Source organism: Pollachius pollachius (genome assembly GCF_949987615.1).
Source record: "Pollachius pollachius genome assembly, chromosome: 10".
NCBI classification, from domain to species: Eukaryota; Metazoa; Chordata; class Actinopteri; order Gadiformes; family Gadidae; genus Pollachius; species Pollachius pollachius.
Genome location: NC_136943.1, coordinates 11,908,537 through 11,933,399, shown reverse-complemented (window position 1 = coordinate 11,933,399; position 24,863 = coordinate 11,908,537). Strand labels below are relative to the sequence as shown.

The 24,863-nt window shown below is 43.2% G+C and overlaps 1 protein-coding gene across 3 annotated transcripts; it reads left to right on the top strand.

Annotated features, from left to right (window-relative positions):
* The first annotated feature begins 437 nt into the window (after positions 1-437).
* cyfip2 (cytoplasmic FMR1 interacting protein 2) lies at positions 438-23,566 on the top strand. Of its 3 annotated transcripts, none has more exons than XM_079745500.1 (30): positions 438-578; positions 4,096-4,245; positions 4,917-5,006; positions 6,821-6,898; positions 7,799-7,900; positions 8,100-8,281; positions 8,636-8,732; positions 9,162-9,290; positions 9,451-9,555; positions 9,658-9,740; positions 10,282-10,519; positions 11,208-11,360; positions 11,726-11,865; positions 12,414-12,561; positions 12,932-13,085; positions 13,440-13,596; positions 14,039-14,135; positions 14,261-14,337; positions 14,445-14,553; positions 15,047-15,166; positions 15,673-15,872; positions 15,983-16,070; positions 16,227-16,370; positions 16,475-16,565; positions 18,174-18,304; positions 20,322-20,394; positions 20,637-20,731; positions 21,261-21,499; positions 21,826-21,973; positions 22,525-23,566. In XM_079745500.1, exons 2-30 carry the CDS (start codon positions 4,129-4,131, stop codon positions 22,690-22,692), a joined length of 3,753 nt encoding a protein of 1,250 aa, XP_079601626.1. In that variant the 5' UTR covers positions 438-578; positions 4,096-4,128; the 3' UTR covers positions 22,693-23,566. The 3 variants fall into 3 exon arrangements, with proteins under 3 accessions (XP_079601626.1, XP_079601624.1, XP_079601625.1); XM_079745498.1 differs by having other exon boundaries at positions 9,652-9,740; XM_079745499.1 differs by having other exon boundaries at positions 444-578; positions 4,108-4,245; positions 9,652-9,740.
* Positions 23,567-24,863: the final 1,297 nt, after the last annotated feature.

Genomic DNA, 24,863 nt, shown 5'->3' with positions numbered 1-24,863 from the left:
AGAAGTAGGCTCCATCGCTAGTTGTTTTTTAACAACAATCTACGATTTGAAATAGCCCTCAAAAATAAGTAATACAACAATTAGAAATGTATTTGGCAAAAACGTTTAAGTGATTAAACGGAATACTCGAACAATGTATTTGATTGTTTATCAAATGCAAATGCACTCTGTTCACCCAATCACCCATAACAAATGCTCATTTATCCCCATATGTCCATTTTGATTTGCCTTTGATAGTCTAAGAAGAACTTCTAGATGAAACTAAACAGCTTTCATTATTAGGCAGTTAAAAGTGGTAAATCAACCGTTGTATAATAATAAAACATTATTATAATCCACCTGCACCATCCCCAGCATCACTAACTCAGTTATATACGGTGACTGTGTCTTTAAGAGAATGCACTTGCAGCCATTTTCTGCTCTTTGTGTGGGGTGGATTAGCTGATCTGCACCGCACGAAACCACAGCATCAATCGTACAAAAAAGGGCGAAAAGAAACCGTACTTAAACATTGGATCGCTGTGGTGAAGCACGACACTGTCCGCCTCATAGTTGGCTGGACGGACATGCATTAACAGGTAGGTTTACAATGAGCTGGATATGCCGTTTCCATCGTAATGATGTGCTTGGAGCGCTTGTCGACAGGGAGCGGAGATGTGAGCTGTATAGTGATGATGGCTGGGGACCAATCGTTCACTGCCGCTGTTTGCTCTAGTATTTTCCCTCTATCTCTGTCATCGCAGTGTATTATTATCGCATGCATTCTTCAATGGTGTTGATTATTTGGCTTTTCAACGCAAGTATCGCCGCAGGTTATTCATTGGGCCGATGTGCGTTTATTCTAGGGCATGTATGGGATCCCGTTAGGCTACATCTTGGTGGCTAAGGTATAGTAGCTCTACTCAGAGAGATGGGTGGGGTGTGGAGATGAGAGCGTTCGCTGGTTACTGGTGGGCTACTTCTCTACATTTACAGCTCTCCCAGATCAACGATTCCCTCGAAGCTGTGCTGGTTTTTTTTTTACATATCAAAATAACCTTTTAATTTCATAATGCATCCATTCAATATTTAAGGTGAAGGAAAAAAATACTATTTCTAGCTGCCGAATAGAACAAAATAATATCCTTACTTTACTCACATTAAAACTATTTATAATGAGGGTTAAACCATCACTATATATTAATTGAGTCGTTTCCAAATGATTATCATGGCAGACGATCTGCTGGGCCGCGACAGAGGCTCGCAAATGACAGGTTCACCTACTTCCGTCTCGTCTTCATTTACAGCATGTATGTCACCATTTGTAAGAACACGGCTGTTGGTTTCGGTGCTGTACAATATTAATTCAGGCATTCCTTAGGCACCATTCAATGGAAGACGCGACTGTGAAATGTTGTGCGCCTCTACGGAATGATGTAATGGAGGTTTCCATCGTTCTGCTGGCCCAGCACCTGCCAACAACGCTCTGTCGAGCCATTTTATACCCAATGCAAATGCTGAATTGCTTTTAATTTAATTCCAGCCGATTCAATTCGGTACAAAGTTTCAAGTGGGAATGCCATGGATTCGATCACATGATACAAGCTTTCATTCATATGATAGGTTATGCAGGATTGATGTATATTGTGTCCTTCTTTTAATATGAAGCCCACATTTTTTTCTTTACGAAAATTCCTAGAATGAAAGTTTTTTAGTTTTTTTGGTGTTAAAATGGGTTTATGATGAGATGACCTCATCTGGGATCGTGGGACAGCAGCAGTTTTATTGTGAGTGTGCCCGTTTTGTCATACATGGTCTGAATGACAACTATTCCCCAAGCACACATTCCTCGGCCACGGTCACACACACACACACACACACACACACACACACACACACACACACACACACACACACACACACACACACACACACACACACACACACACACACACACACTGTAGCTGGCAGCCCCACATAGATCACTTGGTCTGTGTGTCCGGACCCTCTCTGTATTGACCAATCAGAGTGGATATAAGTGAGATGATGATAGCCTATCGTAGAGATCGGCCTGCGGGGGATATCCCATTGAGTTGTGTGACCCAGACCTGACACACTTATTTGCCCTATAGTCTCTCTCTCTCTCTCTCTCTCTCTCTCTCTCTCTCTTTCTCTTTCTCTTTCTCTTTCTCTCTTTCGCTCTCTCTCTCTCACCCCTAAAGCCTCTAACCCTAACTTTACAGACGCACACACATTAAGACGCACCCACCCTTTTATTTAAAACTTATTGTTCAAGAATGAGCTCACATAGCAATGCTTTTTCCGTGTAACAAACGGTTGTATAGCCATGTCTGTTTACACATACAAGGATTTTATTCTGATATGTTGGGCACTCGTGTATGAACAGCAACTCACTGAGGCCAGCTTTCTGTGGCATCACGTAGCCTTTTTTTTAAACAATGTATACTTCCTCTTTCTCTCTGAGTTGGTGTGACTTTTTTGGGTCAGATACCAGATCAACTAAAGTAGTTGTTTTCTGTTTAGTCTAGTTGTGTGGGCTCAACACAGGCCTGTACAGAGAGTATAGGGACATGTCTTTGGTGCCTATATGCATGGAGGAATGATCCACAGAGAAAGGCAGTGTTGATAACCAACTGTGTCCGTCCCACTGTGGGAAAGTTTGCACAGAACACACAGCCCTGACTTCAGTCTCCTCTGTATTCCCAAAACACGGCCGCTGAGAGGAACGTTCAGTAGCACTGGGTGCAATTGTCCGCTCAACAAAACCCCCTTCTGTTGAAGCGTATCTCTAAAGCAAACTTCCTTGCTATGAGTACTGATGGCACCACCGAATTGAATACAAAAACAATCGTATTACAGAGAAGCTAAACATAATTATGACACAGTTAAGTAAATAGCATTTCTGGGTGGCCAATTTTTCAGTTACATACATTTTTTTTCTTGATGAATTTAGGCTTGGTTGCTTGGAAAACGTGGGACACTGAGTAAACTATGCTATGAATTAATGATAACTTCCCTCCTTCTTTTTCATTGTTCACAAATGAAAAATGTTTATGTCCTGTACATGTGAATTGATTGAACAGGAAACCCCCACCTAGGCTGTCTTTTCATACACCCAGACTCAGACATGGACACGCATGCACACATAGGGTTGAATTCAATTAGGATATTCTGTGTCCCACGTTGACACTGTTAGCTGGCTGTTAAAGTAATTTCTGGTTTAGCACACAACACCTGGGCTTAGTATCGTGTCTCATTTTATCTAACCATGTTATGTGCCCAAACGGGCACAGGTTGTTTTAAGCTGACTTCGGTCTGACTGACTCACCACTTTTTCCAAACAGAATCTTTCTCTCACTCACTCACTCACTCACTCACTCACTCACTCACTCACTCACTCACTCACTCACTCACTCACTCACTCACTCACTCAGCTGGTGCTAGCCCAATTTATCTTACTATATAGATATTAGGCTAACCAGTGTTTAATCAAAGGTGCAGTGCATTCTTCAATAGAGGCACATGATCCAGGAGGTTTTGGGTGGTATTCTCTCTTAATAGGAGCTCCTCCTCATTAACAACACTGTCTTTTGTGAAGACATTTAGCAGAAAGGGGGCATTGTTTGCCAAGGCCTCTGGGGACTGGATTGTCTTTATAAAGTTTACAGTCTGCAGATGCAGACGCAGCTGAAGATGAGCTCAGTAAAGAGGAAATGAATCAGAATACCACACAGACCAAAACAATGTGCTTCAACCGTTTGGGAGGTTATAACTGTTACACCCTTTTTGCTGAACTACATCATGTTGTGCATGATTTTTCGAAATTGATGGAAAAGATCATTAATGGTGTGTTACTCAAGTCTAAAGGACATTTTCTCAATATCTGAAGTCTGCAGTGCCTCACTATCTGATGCCCGCAGAATCTTTGGCTGTATAAAAAATGACCGCTTTAATCTGTTGCCATAGTAACGCCCATGGTCATGCTGTTCTGGCATCTCTCTTTCTCTACTATCTTTCTCTGTGTGTGACTTTTTCTCTCTTTCTCTTTTCCCCCTCCTCTCGCTCCCTCTCTCCCGTTCTCCCTGTGTCTGCCAGACGGGGGTGCAGTGTGAGTGACCCCTCGTTACCATGACGACCCACGTGACCTTGGAGGATGCCCTGTCCAACGTGGACCTGCTGGAGGAGCTGCCCCTCCCCGACCAGCAGCCATGCATCGAGCCCCCTCCCTCCTCCATCATGTACCAGGTACACACACACACACACACACACACCGCACACCACACACCACACACCACACACACACAAACATACGCACACTAACTTCTTCATTTGGTGGCACCCTAACAAATTGGTCACACTCCTTTTTTCGCTGCTTTTGATCTGTGTGTATTCATTTGAAAAGAGGAACTGACTTGAGATAAATGAGAAAACAAAATTTCTACTGCCATTGCCTTGACATCTCTTTGCACTCCACCCCCTCCTATATCAAAAATCTAATTAGGTAACACATTTCTGTATATTACCTAATAGTACATACTGCTATTTTTTTCTATTTCCTGTCGTCCATAATTGTGCGCGTGTGTGTGTGTGTGTGTGTGTGTGTGTGTGTGTGTGTGTGTGTGTGTGTGTCTTCAATAGCGCTAGTTCTGTGGTGCAATTTCATTGAAACTATGCACACCAATCCTCTTTTTTTAGTCATGCGTCTAAACTGGAACTTAATTGGGTCGTGCTTCCAATGAGAGTACTGAAACCAGCGCTGCATACAGCCATACTAAAACTTCCAGCACTGCTCAAAACCTTCATTACCGCCAATCATATTCCACACACACATACAGAAACACAAACACAAACTCACACTTGTGGCCATGCAGTCAGTAATTGTTATATCATGCACCTTGTTCCCTATTCTCTTGCAGGCCAATTTTGACACCAACTTTGAGGACAGGAATGCCTTTGTGACTGGCATTGCCCGCTACATAGAGCAAGCCACAGTCCACTCCAGCATGGTAAGACAAAGTACCCATTTTCATTCTGGAAAAGCCTCTTTCTCATTCTGGGTAAACAAACATTGGGTTAGCTCATACACTCAAATAAAGCTTTGGTATTCATGGTATTAGTTGTCATTTGGTCATTTTCATTTCTGGCAACACACACACACACACACACACACACGAACATTCGCCCATGCACACCATGGTGAATCAGAGGGGGTTGTGGACTGCTGGACAGCTCTTCCCTCTTTCAAGATGAGTGGAGGGTGTGATGTGACTACAGAGAGAAGAGAAGGAGAAGTGGGGGCTTTATTTCAGGAAGTCCCCAGCAGGTACATCTGAGGACCTTCTGTCTTTAGCCACCGATGACTGGGGAATTATCCTACTCTATATCTGACTGACGCACCACTTTTTCCAAACGGAACATTATATCTATCTCTCTCTCTCTCTCTCTCGATAGATAGATAGATAGATAGATAGATAGATAGATAGATAGATAGATAGATAGATAGATAGATAGATAGATGCATGACGTTTTCTTTAAAATGTGTTTTTAAATGTGGTTTGAAAGTGTTATGCAACCTTAAGATAAGAACTATGAACCTTTGCAACCCACTCAGCCAAGCCAATCCACAGCTATTTGGCCTCGAAAATGACTATTCGGCGTCTAGTGATTAAAGAATGACTAAATCACGATAGCAATACAACACTATTAACGTTCAGGAGGGATGACAGGCATGGTCCGATGCCCACACAAGCACAGTTCGAGACGGGTTAAAACACGCGAGGCCTACGGCAGAGAAAAAGAAGACGGCTGATTTTACAAAACATTGGTATTCCCAGCCATACAGTAATTCGAAAGAGTGATACCGTCTTTTTTGTGTACTTTTATTATCCTTTATGATACAAAAAGCAAGTAACAATGATGACTATTGATAACGTTATTGATTACGGCACCGAGTGAAGGTGGAGAAAGCGGAGAGAGAGAGAGTTGTTGGATCCCCCAGCCTCATCTGGGTCTAGGAACATTAGGTTTCTGCGTGGACAGTGGTTGATAAATCAGTGACTGTCCTCCACATGCGTTACGCTAGCAGGAGCACAGAAGACATTTCAGTAGTTTATGGCAATACCCTCCAAATGTAATAATGGCCAGCACAAGGACAGAGAAGCCAGCGGGAAATAAACCTATACAACGAGTAACTAACTTACTAACTTGCCTTTGAGACCTCAGCCAACGTTTTTCAAGCAACCAATCAGATCAAGACCAGGAAACACTTTTTGCTTTATTATTATTGTTGTATTGTTTAGGTGTGTTTATAGTATTTACTGACATATTATTTTATTTGATGTTAATTTTTCATAAAAAATATTGTAAAGGAAAGATATTAAAGGATACTATAACTAAAGTACCACAGATGCTTTTTCATGTTGGGGCGGACATTCATTTTAGGGCATTGACAAGGAACAGAGCTACCATGGTGAGCCGACCCTGGGCTTACCATGTTAATAACAAGCTTTTCTCAGGAATGTCAGGTTGTGGGAGAGGGTGTTGTTATGAGCCTAGCACTGCTCATTCACCTACATTCAGAGGTCCACATGCCCTGTAGGTTTGACAAGTAAATTATGGATCATCCTTTGAACATGCATCGCTGATCTACGTCTCCTGATGCTCACTGCAGCACTCTCCTCTCTGCTGCAATCTCTACACGCTTAGACCCTGATCCCCTGTCCACCGCAGGCTTCTTCTCAATGACCCGCCAAATTTCTGTGTGTGTGTGTGTGTGTGCGCGTGCGCGCATCTGTTTTGTGTGTGCATGCACATCATTCAGAATGAGATGCTGGAGGAGGGACATGAGTATGCCGTGATGCTCTACACCTGGAGAAGCTGTTCCAGAGCCATACCCCAGGTAACGCACACGCACTCACAAACACACATACTGAAAAAAATACCAGGAAGTATCGTTCTCACATAAACCACCTGATGCAACCTAAAACAGACCACTTCAGCCTTTTGAATGTCCCCACCGCCATCTGAAATTATATTCAAAGGTTAACACAACATGCAATAATAAGTAAGAGAGACGTAACAATCGGATGACAGACAAATGGTTATAAGCACATGCATAATCCATCGGCCTATATAAAGATAAATGTGTTGACGCATTAATAATGTATTGCCGATTACAAACAAGGTTTCTTACACTGACAGTGAATTAAATATATACTAAAACTCACCTATTAACTCATTAAAGCTCCCTTCACAAATGCAGGCTTACCCTGCAATGTTCCAGCAGATTTCCTGTATGGGGTAATGTGTGAATGGGGACAGGGATCAATATTTCAGGAAATCTGCACCGGCAATTTGCCTGCTCAAGGGGTAGCAACATTTCCAGAACGCTGCCTGTACGGCTATTTGGCGAATTAGGCAGTCACATGCTGATGGGGGTACGTAAAGGGTTATTTCGTCTGACGTAATACTCTTAAACGTCGAGCGAGCAAACCAATCACAAGACTCCGCTAAGGACATACATAAAATCGGTGGCTGTTTTTTTTAATGAGCCATTAGGGGTTTCATTACTGATTTAATTAATGCCCTCTGCTGGACTTTCTTGGCCTATATTCCCGCGATGCTTATGCCATGTGTGGGTGCAAGCATGTTCCTGAGCATAGCTGCATGTCAGAATACGGTGCCTGCAATTATATCCCAGTTTATCTATCGGGAACTATGTGTGAAAGTGCTTAACAAAATGCATATTTTACCTATGTTAATGTCCAGCTGCTTAATGGTGACCTCTTGTGGTCCTTAGGTGAAATGCAACGAGCAGCCGAACCGAGTGGAGATCTATGAGAAGACGGTGGAGGTGCTGGAGCCAGAAGTGACCAAGCTCATGAAGTTCATGTACTTCCAGGTAACAACTTTGCAACTAGATCATGTGTGCCTCGTTATAGAGTTTAATAATTGATGTACTAATTCATATCTTGACTGGACTTCATAGTGTTATGACATAAAAACATTGAGTTAGTAAACTCAGGCGTACAGACTGTGCACGCATCTTATACAACAAATGTTAAAGATGAATGAATCTTGACCAACCTGACCGTCCGCAGCGGAAGGCCATCGAGCGTTTCTGCAGCGAGGTGAAGCGCCTGTGCCACGCAGAGCGCAGGAAGGACTTTGTTTCTGAGGCATACCTGCTGACGCTGGGCAAGTTCATCAACATGTTCGCCGTCCTGGACGAGCTAAAGAACATGAAGTGCAGCGTCAAGAACGACCACTCCGCCTACAAAAGGTAGGGTTCAGGCCCGACCGTCTGATCAGCGGTAGTTTTTACGGGGTCAAATCTGGGAACAACCCATCGTTTCTAGGCAGTCTACCTACAGGGATCCTAAGGCAAGATGCCTAAGCCCGACCTGCCATTGAATGATGTCTTTATTTATTTGACTATTTAGTAGACATTTTTATCCAGAGTGTCATGCAGTAAACACTATGAAATATGACAGAATATAATTCTCTATGCTAAATAAAATGAAGGACTTCTATTCTGAAAAATAGCTAAAACTTAATTAAAAGAATAGTCTTCTTACAAATAGCTAAAAACAAACATTGTTTCTCTATTCTTTTTCCCTCCCTCTGTCATGTTCAGAGCAGCCCAGTTCCTGAGGAAGATGGCCGACCCTCAGTCCATCCAGGAGTCTCAGAACCTCTCCATGTTTCTGGCCAACCACAACCGCATTACTCAGGTGTGTTTAAGGTTTAGTGTGTAGAAGTTAGTGGCATCTCGTGGAACAGACTTGGCAGTAATGGAGAAAATAATTCAAAAGTATGATTAGTGTCTAATGCAATGAAAATAATAATCATTGTGTCGGAGAAGGGGCCGGGGGCAATCTGCAAGGTGCCACTCAATTCTGCACTAGTCCTATTAAGAATAACCAGGGATACAAGACAAAAATAATATAGGCTTCCATTTTATTGTAGGCTGTACTGATTTGTTACAATAACTCTTTGAATTATTTAAAGTAGTCTTACAAACAGAGGTACTTTATGCAAAGAAATCAATCTGAAATTCCCTACAGTTATAGTTTTATCTGCAACCTTTCTATCTGCATATGCATTTGTTTGGAAACAGTATTTCAATGTGAACCTGAGGTTTCTTGTATGTTTCCGCACAGTGCCTGCACCAACAGCTGGAGGTGATTCCTGGCTACGAGGAGTTGTTGGCGGACATTGTCAACATCAGTGTGGATTATTATGAGAACAAGATGTACCTCACCCCCAGCGAGAAGCACATGCTGCTCAAGGTAAGCTCAACCCACACCCCACACCAAAGCAAGGGACAAAATACAAGCTTTTTTAGCTGTGTGCTAATTCAGCTTATTTTTTTTTTTGTGTGTGTGTGTGTGTGTGTGTGTGTGTGTGTGTGTGTGTGTGTGTGTGTGTGTGTGTGTGTGTGTGTGTCAGGTGATGGGCTTTGGTCTCTATTTGATGGACGGAAATGTGAGCAACATCTACAAACTCGACGCCAAAAAGAGGATCAACCTGAGCAAGATCGACAAGTTCTTTAAGGTGAGGTCGCTCGAAGACTCTTTCTCTCTATGCCCCTGCCAGGAGGGATGCTTTTGTGGGAACCGTTCCCCCCCTGATTTCCCCTCTTCTTCCAAGCTCCAGGTGGTGCCGCTGTTTGGAGACATGCAGATAGAGCTGTCTCGTTACATTGAGACCAGTGCCCACTACGAGGAGAACAAGTCAAAGTAAGATCTCAAACATGCCCCGACACACCTTACTACCGCAGTCCTCGTATTGAGGTGTTCAAGATGAGGTGAACTGGGAACAATTTACAATAAGGGTGCATTCATTAACCAGTTGATTAACATTATTGAATTCATTTTTACCGTTATTATATAGCATTAGAATTGGGGTCAGGGTTAGGGGAATGGTTGTTCGGTTGAGAGTGAGAGTGGAGTTCGGTTGAGAGTGAGAGTCAGGCTTATTGGGTTAGGGTTAGTAATTAAGGCATAAAATAGCTCCTTAATTAACGTGAACCTCATTAGTAAACAGAAAAGAACATTGATAAATGAAGACTAGACACATTAGTTAACTGTATTATTATGGTTGGTTAATGCTTATTACTGAATTAACTCAGGACGTTAACGTAAAGTTATGGTTTATTACTCTACTTTTTACTGTAAGTGTGACTGATTTAATTATGTTAGTCCTAGGATTGAATTTCTGGTGTTTAATCAGCATAACTCCCACTCTACTGAACTGCATACCCACCTCCCCACCCATCAGGTGGACCTGCACCCAGAGCAGCGTCTCCCCACAGTACAACCTGTGCGAGCAGATGGTGCAGATCCGAGAGGACCACATCCGCTTCATCTCGGAGCTGGCCCGCTACAGCAACAGCGAGGTGGTGACGGGCTCGGGCCTGGACAGCCAGAAGTCAGACGAGGAGTACCGGGAGCTGTTCGACCTTGCCCTCAGGGGCCTTCAGCTGCTCTCTAAGTGGAGCACGCACGTCATGGAAGTGGTGGGTGGAGCCCCGGAGCCGTGAGGGGTGGGGCATTGCAAGGTTGACACCACCGTCGGTGTGTTTATGTGTGCATGAATGGGTGAATGTTATATTATATTTAAGCACTTTATGAGTGGCCGCTGGTTAGAAAAGTGCTATATAAGTGCAGTCCATTTACTTTAAGCTGTGTGTGTGTGTTGTGTTCGAGGGACATGGCGTGTTATGAGATGCTATTTTGATTTGAAGCCTCAGACTTGTGTTGGTAACTCCAAATGCCATTAGAACGTGACAACAACTGACCTCATTGGCTGCAGTCTTTCAGCTAGCTTTTATAGTGTCAGTCATTCATTCATGAGTTTGTCCGGTTCCAACGCCTCATTGTGGTGTACTGGTGTTACATATGTCAGCCTGAAGGAACAAAGGTTGTGGTAGTTAACTCGCGGTTACTGTTTTGTGGTCTCTTGTGTGGTCTCTACAAATGTATATACTTTTGAATGCATTCATCTGGAAATCACTCTGCTCGATATGGTCCTTAGTTTAGGACAGAGAGAAACCGCACAGCAGGTTGGAAATGGGATGCCCCACCTCAGGCTGGTGTTTAACTGAAAGTTAGGAACACATCCCTGAAGCTCTTTTCATTCTTCACCATTGCCCTCTTGTTTCTGTCGATCCTTTAACATGTTCTCCCCTCGCCCCCGCCCCCTAGTACTCGTGGAAGCTGGTCCACCCGACGGATAAGTTCTGCAACAAAGACTGTCCCGGCACGGCGGAGGAGTATGAGCGAGCCACGCGCTACAACTACACCAGCGAGGAGAAGTTCGCCCTGGTGGAGGTCATCGCCATGATCAAGGGCCTGCAGGTAACACAGGGAAACCAAGCTATCTCTTGATGTTGATGGAGGAAACAACGATTTTGGTGTGTTCTCAACTCTAGATACGGTCATTCTCTCTGTGTCCAAAAAGTGATTAAATTCAGATTGATCAGGGTGCCTAAACCGTACTTGCTCCTTAATGACCTGTACCTGAATTCACTGTAAGTCGCTTGCATTAAAAGTGTCTGCTGAACGACTAAATGGTGAATGTGATCGATTTTAAAGCAATATTTCACCCACTTGGCATCTTTGCATTAATATGAACTTGGCCATCATCGTATCGTACAAAGAGGGGCTTGGTGAGAGCCTCTTTTGAGTACTTCCTGACCTCCCCTTCCGGCGGTTGTGTTCAGGTTCTGATGGGCCGCATGGAGTCTGTGTTCAACCAGGCCATCAGGAACACCATCTATGCCGCGCTGCAGGACTTCGCTCAGATGACCCTAAGGGAGCCCCTTCGCCAGGCTGTGCGCAAGAAGAAGAACGTCCTCATCAGGTAAATCAGATCACCCTGGGGAGGTGAACACGGCCAAAAATCTGTAATACTTCTGAATTCTTATTGCTGTACTGTATTTTCTGCTGTGACACCCATTTGTATTGTCTGGGATTGATGAAGTACGTCTTATCTAATCTACCTTTGCTCTATGGCAAGCCACGGGGACAAAAACACTCTCTATCCCTTGGAAAGACGTAGAAGGCAAGAAAGTCTAGTGGTCAGGGTGTTTGATTTCCAGCTGAAATATTCTGTATTTGATCCCTGTGTGTGCGGTTTACCTATTGGCATCCCTGAGCTAGATGCACATACCTCTACCCGCTCCCTAATGACATGAGTCTCAAATATCATGTGTTGGAAAAGATCTGAAGTAAAGTAGCACTAGTAGTTGGTGGCTATCATCCTCCCTTACACCCACTATCAGCCGGCCTCGGGCCCAAGCCAGACACCCTAACCAGGGACATCCACGGGTGGATCAGTGTGTGAATTGTGTTAAGTCACCGCAATCGTGCACAACAAGCTGATGCGTTATATTCCTGTGTGGGCGACAGCGTTCTGCAGGCCATCCGCAAGACCATCTGCGACTGGGAGGGGGCACGGGAGCCCCCCAACGACCCCTGTCTGAGGGGCGAGAAGGACCCCAAAGGAGGGTTCGACATCAAGGTCCCCCGCAGGGCCGTGGGACCCTCTAGCACCCAGGTATGACCCCCCCCCCCCTCTTTAACCCCCTTAGATGAGGCACAATGTCCATCGCAAATATTTGAGTATGTGGAACCATTGGCTCTATTTCAATGTTTGGTATGCTCTATAGTAGGGCTAGGAAATTGTAGTGGCTAGAGTGAATGACTCTCAGCCAAAGGTTCTGGGTTCGATTCCACATGTCCATAGCCTACCCGTATGCCTCCTTTAGCAATATGCCTAATAATCCAGGCCTGCTCATCAACGTCTCCTGTTCCAAAGCAATGATTAAATATTCATATTAACTCAAACAAAACGGAAATCTTTGAGATTACTGAGAGTGTCGATTGCAGCCTTGTCTTTTATACACATACCCTGTCCATCTCCCAAGCTGTACATGGTGCGCACAATGCTGGAGTCCCTCATAGCGGACAAGAGCGGCTCCAAGAAGACCCTGCGCAGCAGTCTGGACGGGCCCATCGTGCTCGCCATCGAAGACTTCCACAAGCACTCCTTCTTCTTCACCCACCTGCTCAACTTCAGCGGTGAGCAGACCACTGCAGGCACAGAACACCGACTCAAACACACACACCCCCCATAGCGCGTACAAATCAGGCAAGACACAATCGCTTCGAAGCTTCGGCTCTCGATGGAGAATTCTGTCGTCTCACCAACACTGGCACTCATAACAAATGATGACATCATTCTTTGTACATTGATGGTTTTCAATGAACAATGTCACTCACAATGGCGCGCATTATCACGACGCGGACGGGACGCCATGTCGCATGTCCAGCGGCTCCCTTACTGGACCCCTGCAGTGAGCGCTAGTAAACAGAATGGCGGTGGTGGTGGAGCCCCGGCCATGACCCCTGGTGCTCTGCGGTCTCCCTCCCCAGAGGCCCTGCAGCAGTGCTGCGACCTGTCCCAGCTGTGGTTCCGGGAGTTCTTCCTGGAGCTGACCATGGGCCGCAGGATCCAGTTCCCCATCGAGATGTCCATGCCCTGGATCCTCACCGACCACATCCTGGAGACCAAGGAGCCCTCCATGATGGAGTAAGGTGTCCCCCCCGCGCTGACGGCCATGGGTTTATTGTGTCGTGGTGAAAGCATTTGTGAAGCTTTATTTAAGTCTACGATTATAAATCTTCTATAAGTTATTGTAAGTCTTATTTTGAAGAGCAACCTTGCCAGCACAAACGCGTTAAAAAAAAAGTGTTGTCTGTGTTGTGATGAAAACACTTGTGAAGCTTTATTTAAATCTTGTTAAGGTTATAAATATCTTGTTTTCAAGAGCATCCTGGCCAACACAAATGCATAAAAATATATATATACATCAAGGTTACAAACAATGACAGCATGAAAATGTCAATAAACATTCAGTCAGTTGAAATTCAATTGTGGTTATGTCTGGACAAAAGTGCTTCTGTACCTGCACATATACTCATTGCTACTGTATTGTATACCCTGTTAACCAGAGCTGTTGTGTCTGCTGCAGATACGTGCTGTATCCTCTCGACCTGTACAACGACAGCGGTTATTACGCTCTGACAAAGTTCAAGAAGCAGTTCCTTTACGATGAAATCGAGGCTGAGGTAAAACTGGTGTCATCTTAATTTAATTTATGATTATGTATGCTAGGATGTTAAAACAAATGTAATTCCGACGGACCTTTGTGTTTACCTTTGCCATCCTCAAACGTTTTTGCCCTTGTTTTCAGGTCAACCTTTGTTTCGATCAGTTTGTCTACAAGTTAGCAGATCAGATTTTCGCCTATTACAAAGCGATGGCAGGCAGGTGAGAGGACTACGTGTGCTACGTTTGATCAAAACACCGCCGTGATTCCATACGCCATATCTATAAAATCAACCCTCCAAACACTTTTCATTCTTTCGCTTCCTTAGCGTTCTGCTAGACAAGCGTTTCCGAGCCGAGTGTAAAAACTACGGCGTGATCATCCCCTACCCGCCGTCCAACCGCTACGAGACGCTGCTCAAGCAGAGACACGTGCAGGTACTGAGGGAACAAGTCCATCTTTCCATAGCTTTTCTCATTACAAGTATTGATCTGTTATCTATATTGACCTGTTCAGGCTACACAGAGTGTAGAGTGTACAGAATAGCAGTTTTGTGATCAGGTTGTCGATTCCAAGCCGAAAGGAACTGGGTTCGATCCCCAATATCCGTAGTCTAACCTGTAGCTGTCCTTGGGATTGATTCCCTAACCCCTACCTGCTCCACACTGTACTGTACTGCACGTTAAATAATTAAATAACTATTATAATAGAGATATTGCATTAAATTCTTATGGGTATCTGACTACGTTATTGTTTTTGCTGGGCTAATAACTAGTTTAAGCCTTGAAATTTTGACAAACTTAAAATAAATATTATAGTTTAAATATCAAATCACGAAAATATGACTAGGAATATGAAATGGAGCTTGGCAGAGCTTCTCCTTCAGTGTTTAGTTCATCACTTTGACATCCTCGCTCTACTGTGTTACAGCTGCTGGGTCGCTCCATCGACTTGAACCGCCTGATCACCCAGAGGATCTCCGCGGCAATGTACAAGTCCCTGGACCAGGCCATCAGCCGCTTCGAGAGCGAGGACCTCACCTCCATCGTGGTGAGGAAGCTCTGCGGGGAACAACATGCACCGTGTCTCCGTGGTCATGCCAGCACCGCACACAAAAAAACCCTCAACCAAACCACCAACCCAAGGGTTCCTTTGGAAAAACATCTATAAATCCTGAATGTTGTTTCCTTGTGGTCTAAAGTAGCCACTGGTGAACTCCTTACTGCCACCTAGCAGTACACATGGGGGAATGCAATATGTAGGTTAAACCAGCTTCTTGAAGAAGGTGTATACTATGGCCGGGTTTGATAAAACAATGGTAATTTTGTTTAAAGAGTCTTATAATAAAAGGTGTTTGACTCCCAGCTAATAGGCACTTGGTTAAATCCCATCTATCCACCTGTATCTATGCTCACAAACCACATTAATTGAAACATACATACATTCATTCAATGTCCAAAGTGACCTGAGATAAAAGTGTCTCCTAAAAAACAAAATCATAATGAAATGAGTTATTATAATTTCTAAACGGTTGATGAATTCCCGTGGGTGTCCAGGAGTTGGAGTGGCTGCTGGAGATCAACCGGCTGACCCACCGGCTGCTGTCCAAGCACCTGACGCTGGACAGCTTCGACGCCATGTTCCGCGAGGCCAACCACAACGTGTCGGCGCCGTACGGCCGCATCACTCTCCACGTCTTCTGGGAGCTCAACTTCGACTTCCTGCCCAACTACTGCTACAACGGCTCTACCAACCGGTGAGTCCGTTTGTGTTTTCCAAAGCATGTGATGTTTTTTAAACGGGGAACGTTTTTCTGCATGTTTAAATATTGCGCTGATCTTTTTATACCTTTCTGTTTTTACCCAGCTTTGTGCGCACAGCGATACCTTTCACCCAGGAGCCACAGAGAGACAAACCAGCCAATGTGCAGCCTTACTACCTGTATGGATCTAAGGTAAGGGCAAGAATTCAGCAGTTCAGTTCTGCTGTCACTCAAACCACGCTAGGGGGATAGCTTAGTGCTATCCGCACTAAATGATAAAACGTGTTAAGCAATGTCTTTTTTTTTTATTCTGATATTAATTACTTTTTCTTCTCTCCCCCCGCCCAGCCCCTGAACATTGCCTACTCCCACATATACAGCTCTTACAGGAACTTTGTCGGCCCCCCTCACTTCAAGACCATCTGCCGTCTCCTTGGTTACCAAGGCATTGCCGTGGTGATGGAAGAGCTGCTGAAGATTGTCAAGAGCCTGGTACATTTGGCTCTGTCATTTTTTATTGGTCATTCAATGTTCTGATTGGACATTCTCCTCACTATTTATTGTTCTGATTCGTCATTGTCCTTCCTGTTTGGCAGCTGCAAGGCACCATCTTGCAGTACGTGAAGACACTGATAGAAGTCATGCCCAAGATATGCCGTCTGCCTCGCCACGAGTATGGCTCCCCAGGTGAGCATGGAATGACCCCACAAACCGACCCCAGTGGCCAAACGTTTTTTTTTTATGTCTGGAAGATTGGTATTTGAAGTACCTATTTATTTGACTGCCTTTTGTGTGGCAAGGTATGGATCAACAGATCTTAAGATCTTAGATTCTAGATCAGGTTTAACCCGGACAGGAGTCCTTGTTGTTGGAACACAACACTATAAACACATCTTAAACAAAAAGCTTGACGGCTTGGCCACACCAAATCGTGTCACCTATTTGACAACGTGTGGAAAGCCCCGCCCCCTTTCCATCGGCTGCTTGTGGGAGTTAACCACTTTCTCGATGGAAAAGCTTAAAACCAGGAAATTAATTCCACCACAAGTCAGCATGGTCCCCCAGCACTCACTGAACGTCGATTATCCAATCGAAAGGCTGAAAGTGCGCTGCAAGACACGCTCATTTGCATAAAGTGAATTTAAATTTGACTTGTGTCCCGCCCCTTTAACGCGGTGCGATCCCCCGTCCACCCGCACGCTAGCCTTTCCACAATCCCTTGCCCTGCATAAGCACGCATCCAATACAAAGTGAATGGGAGGTGAATTTAATTAGAAATCGAATACTCTAATCTACTTCCTAGAAGCGCACGCCTCATTCTGTCTGTGAGGTATTATCCTCTACTTGCCTCTGTGGTCCAGTCGGTCGTTCTGCGGATTAGAAGCCAGTCAGGTTAGGTAATGTGTAGATTACCTGTGTGTTATTTACACTATGTGCTCTACCTTCTTTAGTGTGATCTGTGACCCTGTATCCTGGAATTCCCTGAATCATAGTCAGAGTGTGGGTCAGGGCCTCTGAATGGACACTAATATAGGAGACGTGTTTTATATGCATATACGTATATACATATACGTGTGTTGTATTTTTGCTGTACGTGCTCTGACACCCTAAAGCATAATCGTGATGTGTGATGTGTTTTGCTTTGGGCATTCAGCTGCAGTTAAGTCAAATCCAAAGTCAAGCAAAAAACACTTTGCTGGCTTACGTCACAAAATGTATTTGTTTTATTAGCAACAGGTTGGTTTAACTCGAGAAAACTCCCACAAGCATTCTTACGAGAATATTGTATTTCCATTTTTGCCAAGGATTGTTAAAAAATTTGATACCTATGCATGCTGTTAAACTCCCAACACGTTTTTCAAAAACAAAAAAACACATATGAAGACAATATTTGAACAACCTCAAACAGATTAAGGTCATCCCAGTACTTGCGTAAGGGATTATGTATAGCCGAAGGCTGAACCAAGACAGAGTTCATTTCACAATAATGACCTGGCTACTTAAGAATTAATTTGACACAAAATATAACTATACAAAAATGATTTTATTGCATCCGCTTTAAAAGAAAAGTCGGAAATAGTGTCCAAGCAACGGTCTGTTATTCATGGCAGCGTTCTGGAGGTCAGATGTCGGGTGAAAGCCCCAATTGGCCAATCAGAAACGAGTATTCAACAAAGTTGTGTGATAGACAGCGATTCAAGCCAGGTTGTTATATCACAAAACAAAATCTATAAATAAATCAATAGATTCAGTGCAGTCCCAAATCACAACTCTGGTTCCTTCCTCGCTGTTCAGGAATCCTGGAGTTCTTCCACCACCAGCTCAAAGACATCATCGAGTACGCTGAGCTCAAGACGGATGTCTTCCAGAGCCTGAGGGAAGTGGGGAACGCCATCCTCTTCTGCCTGCTCATCGAACAAGCTCTGGTCAGCCACGCGTCCATCTGTCGCTCCATCAATCCCTCTATTTCTATCATCTGTTCATCTCTTTTTATTTATAGCTATAATCTGTCTATCAGTATTCTATCTAGTGTCTGTCTCTTTTTCTATCATCTGTTCATCTTTTTATTTATAGCTATAATCTGTCTATCTCTCTATTTGTATCATCTGTTCATCAGTATTCTATCTAGTGTCTGTCTCTATCTCTATCATCTGACCTCTGTTTATCTCTTTTTATTTATAGCTCTCATCTGTCTATTTCTCTATTTCTTTCATCTGTTTATCGATATCCTATCTAGTGTCCGTCTCTCTATTTCTATCAGTCATCCATCTATTTCTCTTATCACCCTGTCTCTCTTTATTCTATCTATCATCTGTCTATCTATTTATCTTTTTTTCTGTCTGTCATCTGTATCTCTTTATATATAGCATTCTTTTTCTTATTTTTTTACTTTATCGTACATTTCTGCCTCTATTTCATTGAAAAAGTTAAACTTACTGTATAGCATTTTATGTTGCTTTATATTGATTGGGCTAATCATAGGAGAGGCTGCCATTGGGCAGCTTTCTGATTATTTATGATTGGCAGGTTAAAACCTGAGTGCATAGACAAGGCCTTTGTGATGAATAATATTTCTAAAATGGCCGATTATTGTTTCTTACGGAAGCCCAGATTGGGTTGGCCTGGTACCTGTATATTAAATGTATTTTATTCTGAAATGCAACTCTATTTTTCATTACATGCTGGCAACTACCGCAGGTGGTAAGAATTTAGGTTTTGTCGTCTGTAACAAAATAACACAACTTCTTCGTTTTTCATTTATATCTTGTGGTTTTGTTTGCTGTTTTCTCAGTTTTGACTTCCTTTTTTTACTTTGGCACAAAATGTTCACTTTCAAACCACCATGGAAGCAAAAGGACTAAACAAGTACATGCATTAATGAGAAACAAGATATGCACCTAATATACAATATTATCAAATATTCAACATAAACAAAGTAAGGTTAAGTTAAGATTAAGTACGAGACCCATCATTCTTAGGCTTCCATGGCAAAAAGCAATGGTAAAGGAATGATTGGTTTATTGATTCTTACCTTGCTTAACTTATCATATTGTACTTCCATTCTGGGTGCCTGTATTGCCTGCTCCACTTAAAAAACTAATCAAACATCACTTTCTCTATCACTTCTGGTGAATGCATCCACAATGCATGCATGAAGGTGTGTGTGTGTGTGTGTGTGTGTGTGCATGTGTTTTCAGTCATCATTGCATGGTCTTCAACATTTAACCATAGTTATGTTCTCGTAGTTTAAATCCAGTATTTGGGTTTATCTACAAATTGTTCCTTCTCTAATGTGCATTCATAACTAACCCCCACATGACCTCATACGAGCGTAGATGATAACAAACACATTGATTCACGCGCTACAGAGAACTAGCATTAGTTCTGAGTTAAGCTCACCTCTTGACCCAGCGCATCACGCGATTAACAAGAAGTAACTTGTTCACATTGTCACACACCATGATTAATAACGGCATATCAAATAGTATATGAAAACCACCCATACTGCTGAGCGACCCATTATGGACACTGTTAAACCCCTCAGTGCTGTCAAGTGAGTGACAAACTGGAGTTGTAACATGACCAACGCTGCCTTGTGATAGGCTCACAGACACATCATTCATTCACCTATTTACTCCACTTCCATTAAAAGCTAGACATGGGGTGGAGTGGGCGTTTCCCTTTTGAAACCATCCATTTAGAATGGACATGTTTTTGAACACAGCTCTTTCTGTTGGAATGATTGTTTGATTAGTGAACGAAGATACAGCATGAGACTTTTTCCCCCTCCCACTACCATGCATGCTCCGTCCGTCCGCACTGGTCGAACTCAATGGTTAAAAATGACCCACTCTGTGTGTGTGTGTGTGTGTGTGTGTGTGTGTGTGTTTATGTGTGTGTGTGCATGTGTGTGTTCTTGCCCTGTTTTTATTTGATCCCAAGTCCCAGGAGGAAGTGTGTGATCTGCTTCACGCTGCCCCCTTCCAGAACATTCTGCCCAGGGTCTACATCAAAGGTATTTAAAGGTTTCGCAAAAAAAGACCAATTAAAGGATGAAACTAGGGATTAACTAGTTCCTGGAAATGCTGTCATGGAAGTTATTTGCGAGGAGTGCATCTGAAGAGCTGAGGCTAATGGCTAGTGTGTGTGTGTGTGTGTGTGTGTGTGTGTGTGTGTGTGTGTGTGTGTGTGTGTGTGTGTGTGTGTGTGTGTGTGTGTGTGTGTGTGTGTGTGTGTGTGTGTGTGCGCTTCATGCAGAGGGCGAGCGCCTGGAAGTGAGGATGAAGAGGTTGGAAGCCAAGTACGCTCCTCTTCATCTTGTTCCTCTAATTGAGAGGTTGGGAACCCCACAGGTAAGCTTCCGCAACCCCGCACTCTTCTGCAACCCTTTTCTCTGTTCAGAGAAAGGCTTGTTTTTTTTTCGGCGGCGTAACCGCAGCGCCAGCAGCAGTTGGACATGATTAAATTCTTCAAAGGGCTCAACTGTTTTAGCTATTCTTTCAAGTTCAAGGGAAAGTTCAACATGAGTAAATACTTGTAGAAGTTTTTATTATTATTACTTTTTATTATTATACTTGTATTATATTAAAGGTGCTGTACGTAAAAAAAGCTAAATAAAAAATAAAAGATAAAAAGCTATAATTTGAGTGTAATTTGTAAGAAATGGCATTGTCATCCATCAACTATTAGTGAGTGAAATGCACTGTGAGAATATCGGTTTTAAATTTGCTGCGCCTTCCTCTGTATGAGCCAATTCAAATATTTTGCAGCTCCCTGCTTATTTCTGACCTATCGTTGGTTAGTCAGTGGGTTCTTTTCACCCATTCTAACCCGTGGTGAGGCTGTTTGTTTGCTCATAGTGTAGTTTTTCCTCATCCACAGCAAATTGCCATTGCTCGCGAGGGTGACCTGCTGACCAAAGAGCGCCTGTGCTGCGGCCTGTCCATGTTCGAGGTCATCCTGACACGCATCCGCAGCTTCCTGCAAGACGCCGTGTGGCGCGGCCCGCCGCCCACCAACGGGGTGATGCACGTGGACGAGTGCATGGAGTTCCACCGCCTGTGGAGCGCCATGCAGTTCGTCTACTGCATCCCCGTGGGCACGCATGAGTTCACGGCAGAGTAAGTGTGTGTGTGTGTGTGTGTGTGTGTGTGTGTGTGTGTGTGTGTGTGTGTGTGGTGTGTGTAGGGGTGAGTGCGGAAAGGGGTATGTGTGAGTGGATGTGTCTGAGGATGTGTGTGACGTTCATGTGTCTGTGTGATCATGCGTGTGGTTTGTGTGTGTGCATGCATTACAATGTTGGATCAATATTTTTTTACCTTGTTAATGCAGGGCACCAATATAGCGCAAAGTTCCAGTCTCCTCCCTGCCTTCCATTGTTTCTGTTTCTTTTGCCTTTGTTAATTCCTTCTCTCTCCTCTCTACCCTCTTCCCTGTGACCTTCTAGGCAGTGCTTCGGGGACGGGCTGAACTGGGCCGGATGCTCCATCATCGTGCTGCTGGGACAGCAGCGTCGCTTCGACCTCTTTGACTTCTGCTACCACCTGCTTAAGGTTCAGAGGCAGGACGGCAAGGACGAGATCATCAAAAACGTGGTGAGTGTTATACTGTATTCATTGTCACCCACAAACACACACACACAGACACTCACACATACACAAACCCTGACACTTTGCATTTGCATTTCACCTGCCATTTTTTTGATGAGCGTCTCGGTCTCGAGCGCAAGCTTGTGGCAGTGTCATGGCAGTGTCATGGCAACCGAACGCCATCGTTTCTGAAAGCCTCCGTCTTCCCTGTCCACACTACAATGCGAACCCAGCATTTTCACATGTTTTGCTACCAAATAAACTTTAAAGTCTATTATGTCTATTATTCATTGAATCTCTCATCTGCCATAATTTACTTGAATTCAATTATTTTGAAATACTTTCTCGGAAAAATGTAAGTATGCAATTAATTTAGATTAATTAATCACAGAGCCTGTAATTAATTCGATTTTTTTTTTTTTAATCGCTTGACAGCCCTAATTTTTTTGTAGAGAACACAGAACCGCATGATTACATTTTCTTTGTAAAACAATTTTGTCAATGCCTATCTGTAGTTGTGACCTAAACGGTGCCTTGCTTCCTCGCTTGGTTCATAGCCGCTGAAGAAGATGGCGGACCGCATCAGGAAGTACCAGATCCTCAACAATGAGATCTTCGCCATCCTCAACAAGTACATGAAGGCCGTGGAGACGGACAGCTCCACCGTCGAACACGTCCGCTGTTTTCAGCCGCCTATACACCAGTCTCTGGCCACGACCTGCTGAAAGACCCCCTGAGCCCCCCCCCCCCCCCCCCCCCGCCGTTGCTAAGTAACACACCCACACATAACTCCCCACAGCTGGGACAGAGATTCTGCCTCTCCTTGGTTCCTCGACTAGAGCTGTTATAGATTCACCACCCAAGAGCACTCATGTACATTTCTCCCAACATACCAATTTCAAGTTCTCTAGATGCCTGTATTTGTCTTTTCAGAGATCATTTCCGGAGAATTGACGCATCTCTGACTTCTTCCATCAGGCATTGCGTGTCTGTGGCTCTGCCTGATGGGCATAGACTGGATTACTACACAGGTGCAAAGTGTAATGCTCTCATCTTTTTTTTTTTTCGTTTTTACTTTTATATCCATGTGGCTAATTCACACTCATGCATGCCTTCTTCTATTTCTTTAGCCTTTACTTTTACTGGGGATTGGATCGATGGCATAAAAATGCAAAGAGTGGTTACATTTTGGAAACAGGTGTGGGTTGTTTTGTTTCCGCTTAGCTGCGGTCACGAGTATCCCCACTGTCAAATCCAGTGGGAAGGTTTTGGTTTACAGTCAAGCCTCAAGTAAGTGAATGAAAACATATTTTTTTTTATAGCTTACAACAAGGGCGTAGGAACCGGGGGGGACGGAGGGGACGTGTCCCCTCCAATATCGGAGACAGGCGCATTTGTCCCACCTAAAAATTATACCGGATCTGTGAGGTTTCCGATATGTGTCCCCCCCCAATGTTAAACTCATTCCTACGCCCCTGGCTTACAATACAACAAATAACATTAACATTCCAACATGGTGCTCTGATGTGTTATAGCTCGGCTGCTATGAGTACTTTTACAGGGCACCACATTGTTTATTGTGACTAAATCTGGATTAATTCCAACAATGGAGGATCATGAGGCTACATGGTCATTTCAGTGGGCCATCTTCATGATGCATTGTTCATAATTATAAATATTTAAAGCTCTTCTAATAGCAGACCTCCCCTCCTGGTTTCAGCTGGCTTTTTATTTATTTTACGTTTTGATTGTCTGGCCTCCTGGTATATTTTAGTCAATACCACTTACACTGTAAATGTCACTGTTGAACCATTGGTTATTGAGCTAAGTGGAGTGTTGTAACTGTCCTTGTTTTTTAATTAATAATAATAATTTAATCAACATCCTTTTGCATACTTGTCTCTACTGACTGGAAACCTCAATTTTAGTTGTTCTCTTTATTTTGTTATTTGTTCAGAAAAGGTTGTTTTATATTATGTACATGGATACATTGATATTGTTTAACCATTTTGAAGAAAAAAAAGTGGAATCTGGACAGATGTATTTTCCAGATTAACGGAAGAAAAATAATAATAAAAAAAGTAAACAAATGAAGCAAACGTTAGACCATGCCTCTACGTTGTGTAAGACAATGCTGTACTAGGTTAATCAATTGTGAGTGTGAATGGATGTGGTGGCCTAACACAAAGAATTAAAAAAATAATCCCAACTGTCAATTTAAAAAAATTGAAAATGCAGTTGAGATTGAAGGGACATTTTCCTAAATATATTCAGTATTTACTATTGTTGGAATTTGCTTTAGGTTAAGCAGTGTTAAAATATGCAATATGCAAAATGTTCCATGTCCCTTTTATTTTTTCATTTGAAAAAAGTAAAGAAATTCGAATAAGAATCCTCATTCAAAATCAGCCCTGTGGTTTTCCTTATTTTCTGCTCCATTTGAATGGAGGCTTTTGTCAAATCACTGGTACTTTATTGTATTTATCCACACGTCATACATTTATTCCTAATTTAAGGGTTGATCTAATGTGGGGGGAAAATGGAGGTTCGTCATCAAATTCTAGCATGGCAAGTGTAAGTTATTGTCATCAATTGCACCATTTGTGACATAATATTTTGTTTATGATATTGTTGTACAAGTGAACATGTTTTGAAATACAAAAAGGAGAAAATATATGATGTACAACAAATGTCCTACATAGGATTTAAAATGATGTTGTATTTACATGAAATAAAAATATCTAACTGAACAGTCGTTTTATTTTACTGTCAACGTGTGTGTGTGTGTGTGTGTTCGTGCGTGCGTGTGTGTGTGTGTGTGCGGTAGAGCCCGAGCTTTCTATTTTGCACACGTGCGTACCCGTACATTTGAACACATAACACTTATGTCTACATA

What these genes read in the sequence shown, in the direction of transcription:
- cyfip2 (XM_079745498.1), top strand. Translation starts at nt 4,129, where the DNA reads ATGACGACCCACGTGACCTTGGAGGATGCCCTGTCCAACGTGGACCTG. An exon ending in CCACCTGCTCAACTTCAGCG is followed by an intron (nt 13,086 to 13,439) that starts GTGAGCAGACCA and finishes CTCCCTCCCCAG; the next exon opens with AGGCCCTGCAGCAGTGCTGC. An exon ending in AGGACCTCACCTCCATCGTG is followed by an intron (nt 15,167 to 15,672) that starts GTGAGGAAGCTC and finishes GTGGGTGTCCAG; the next exon opens with GAGTTGGAGTGGCTGCTGGA.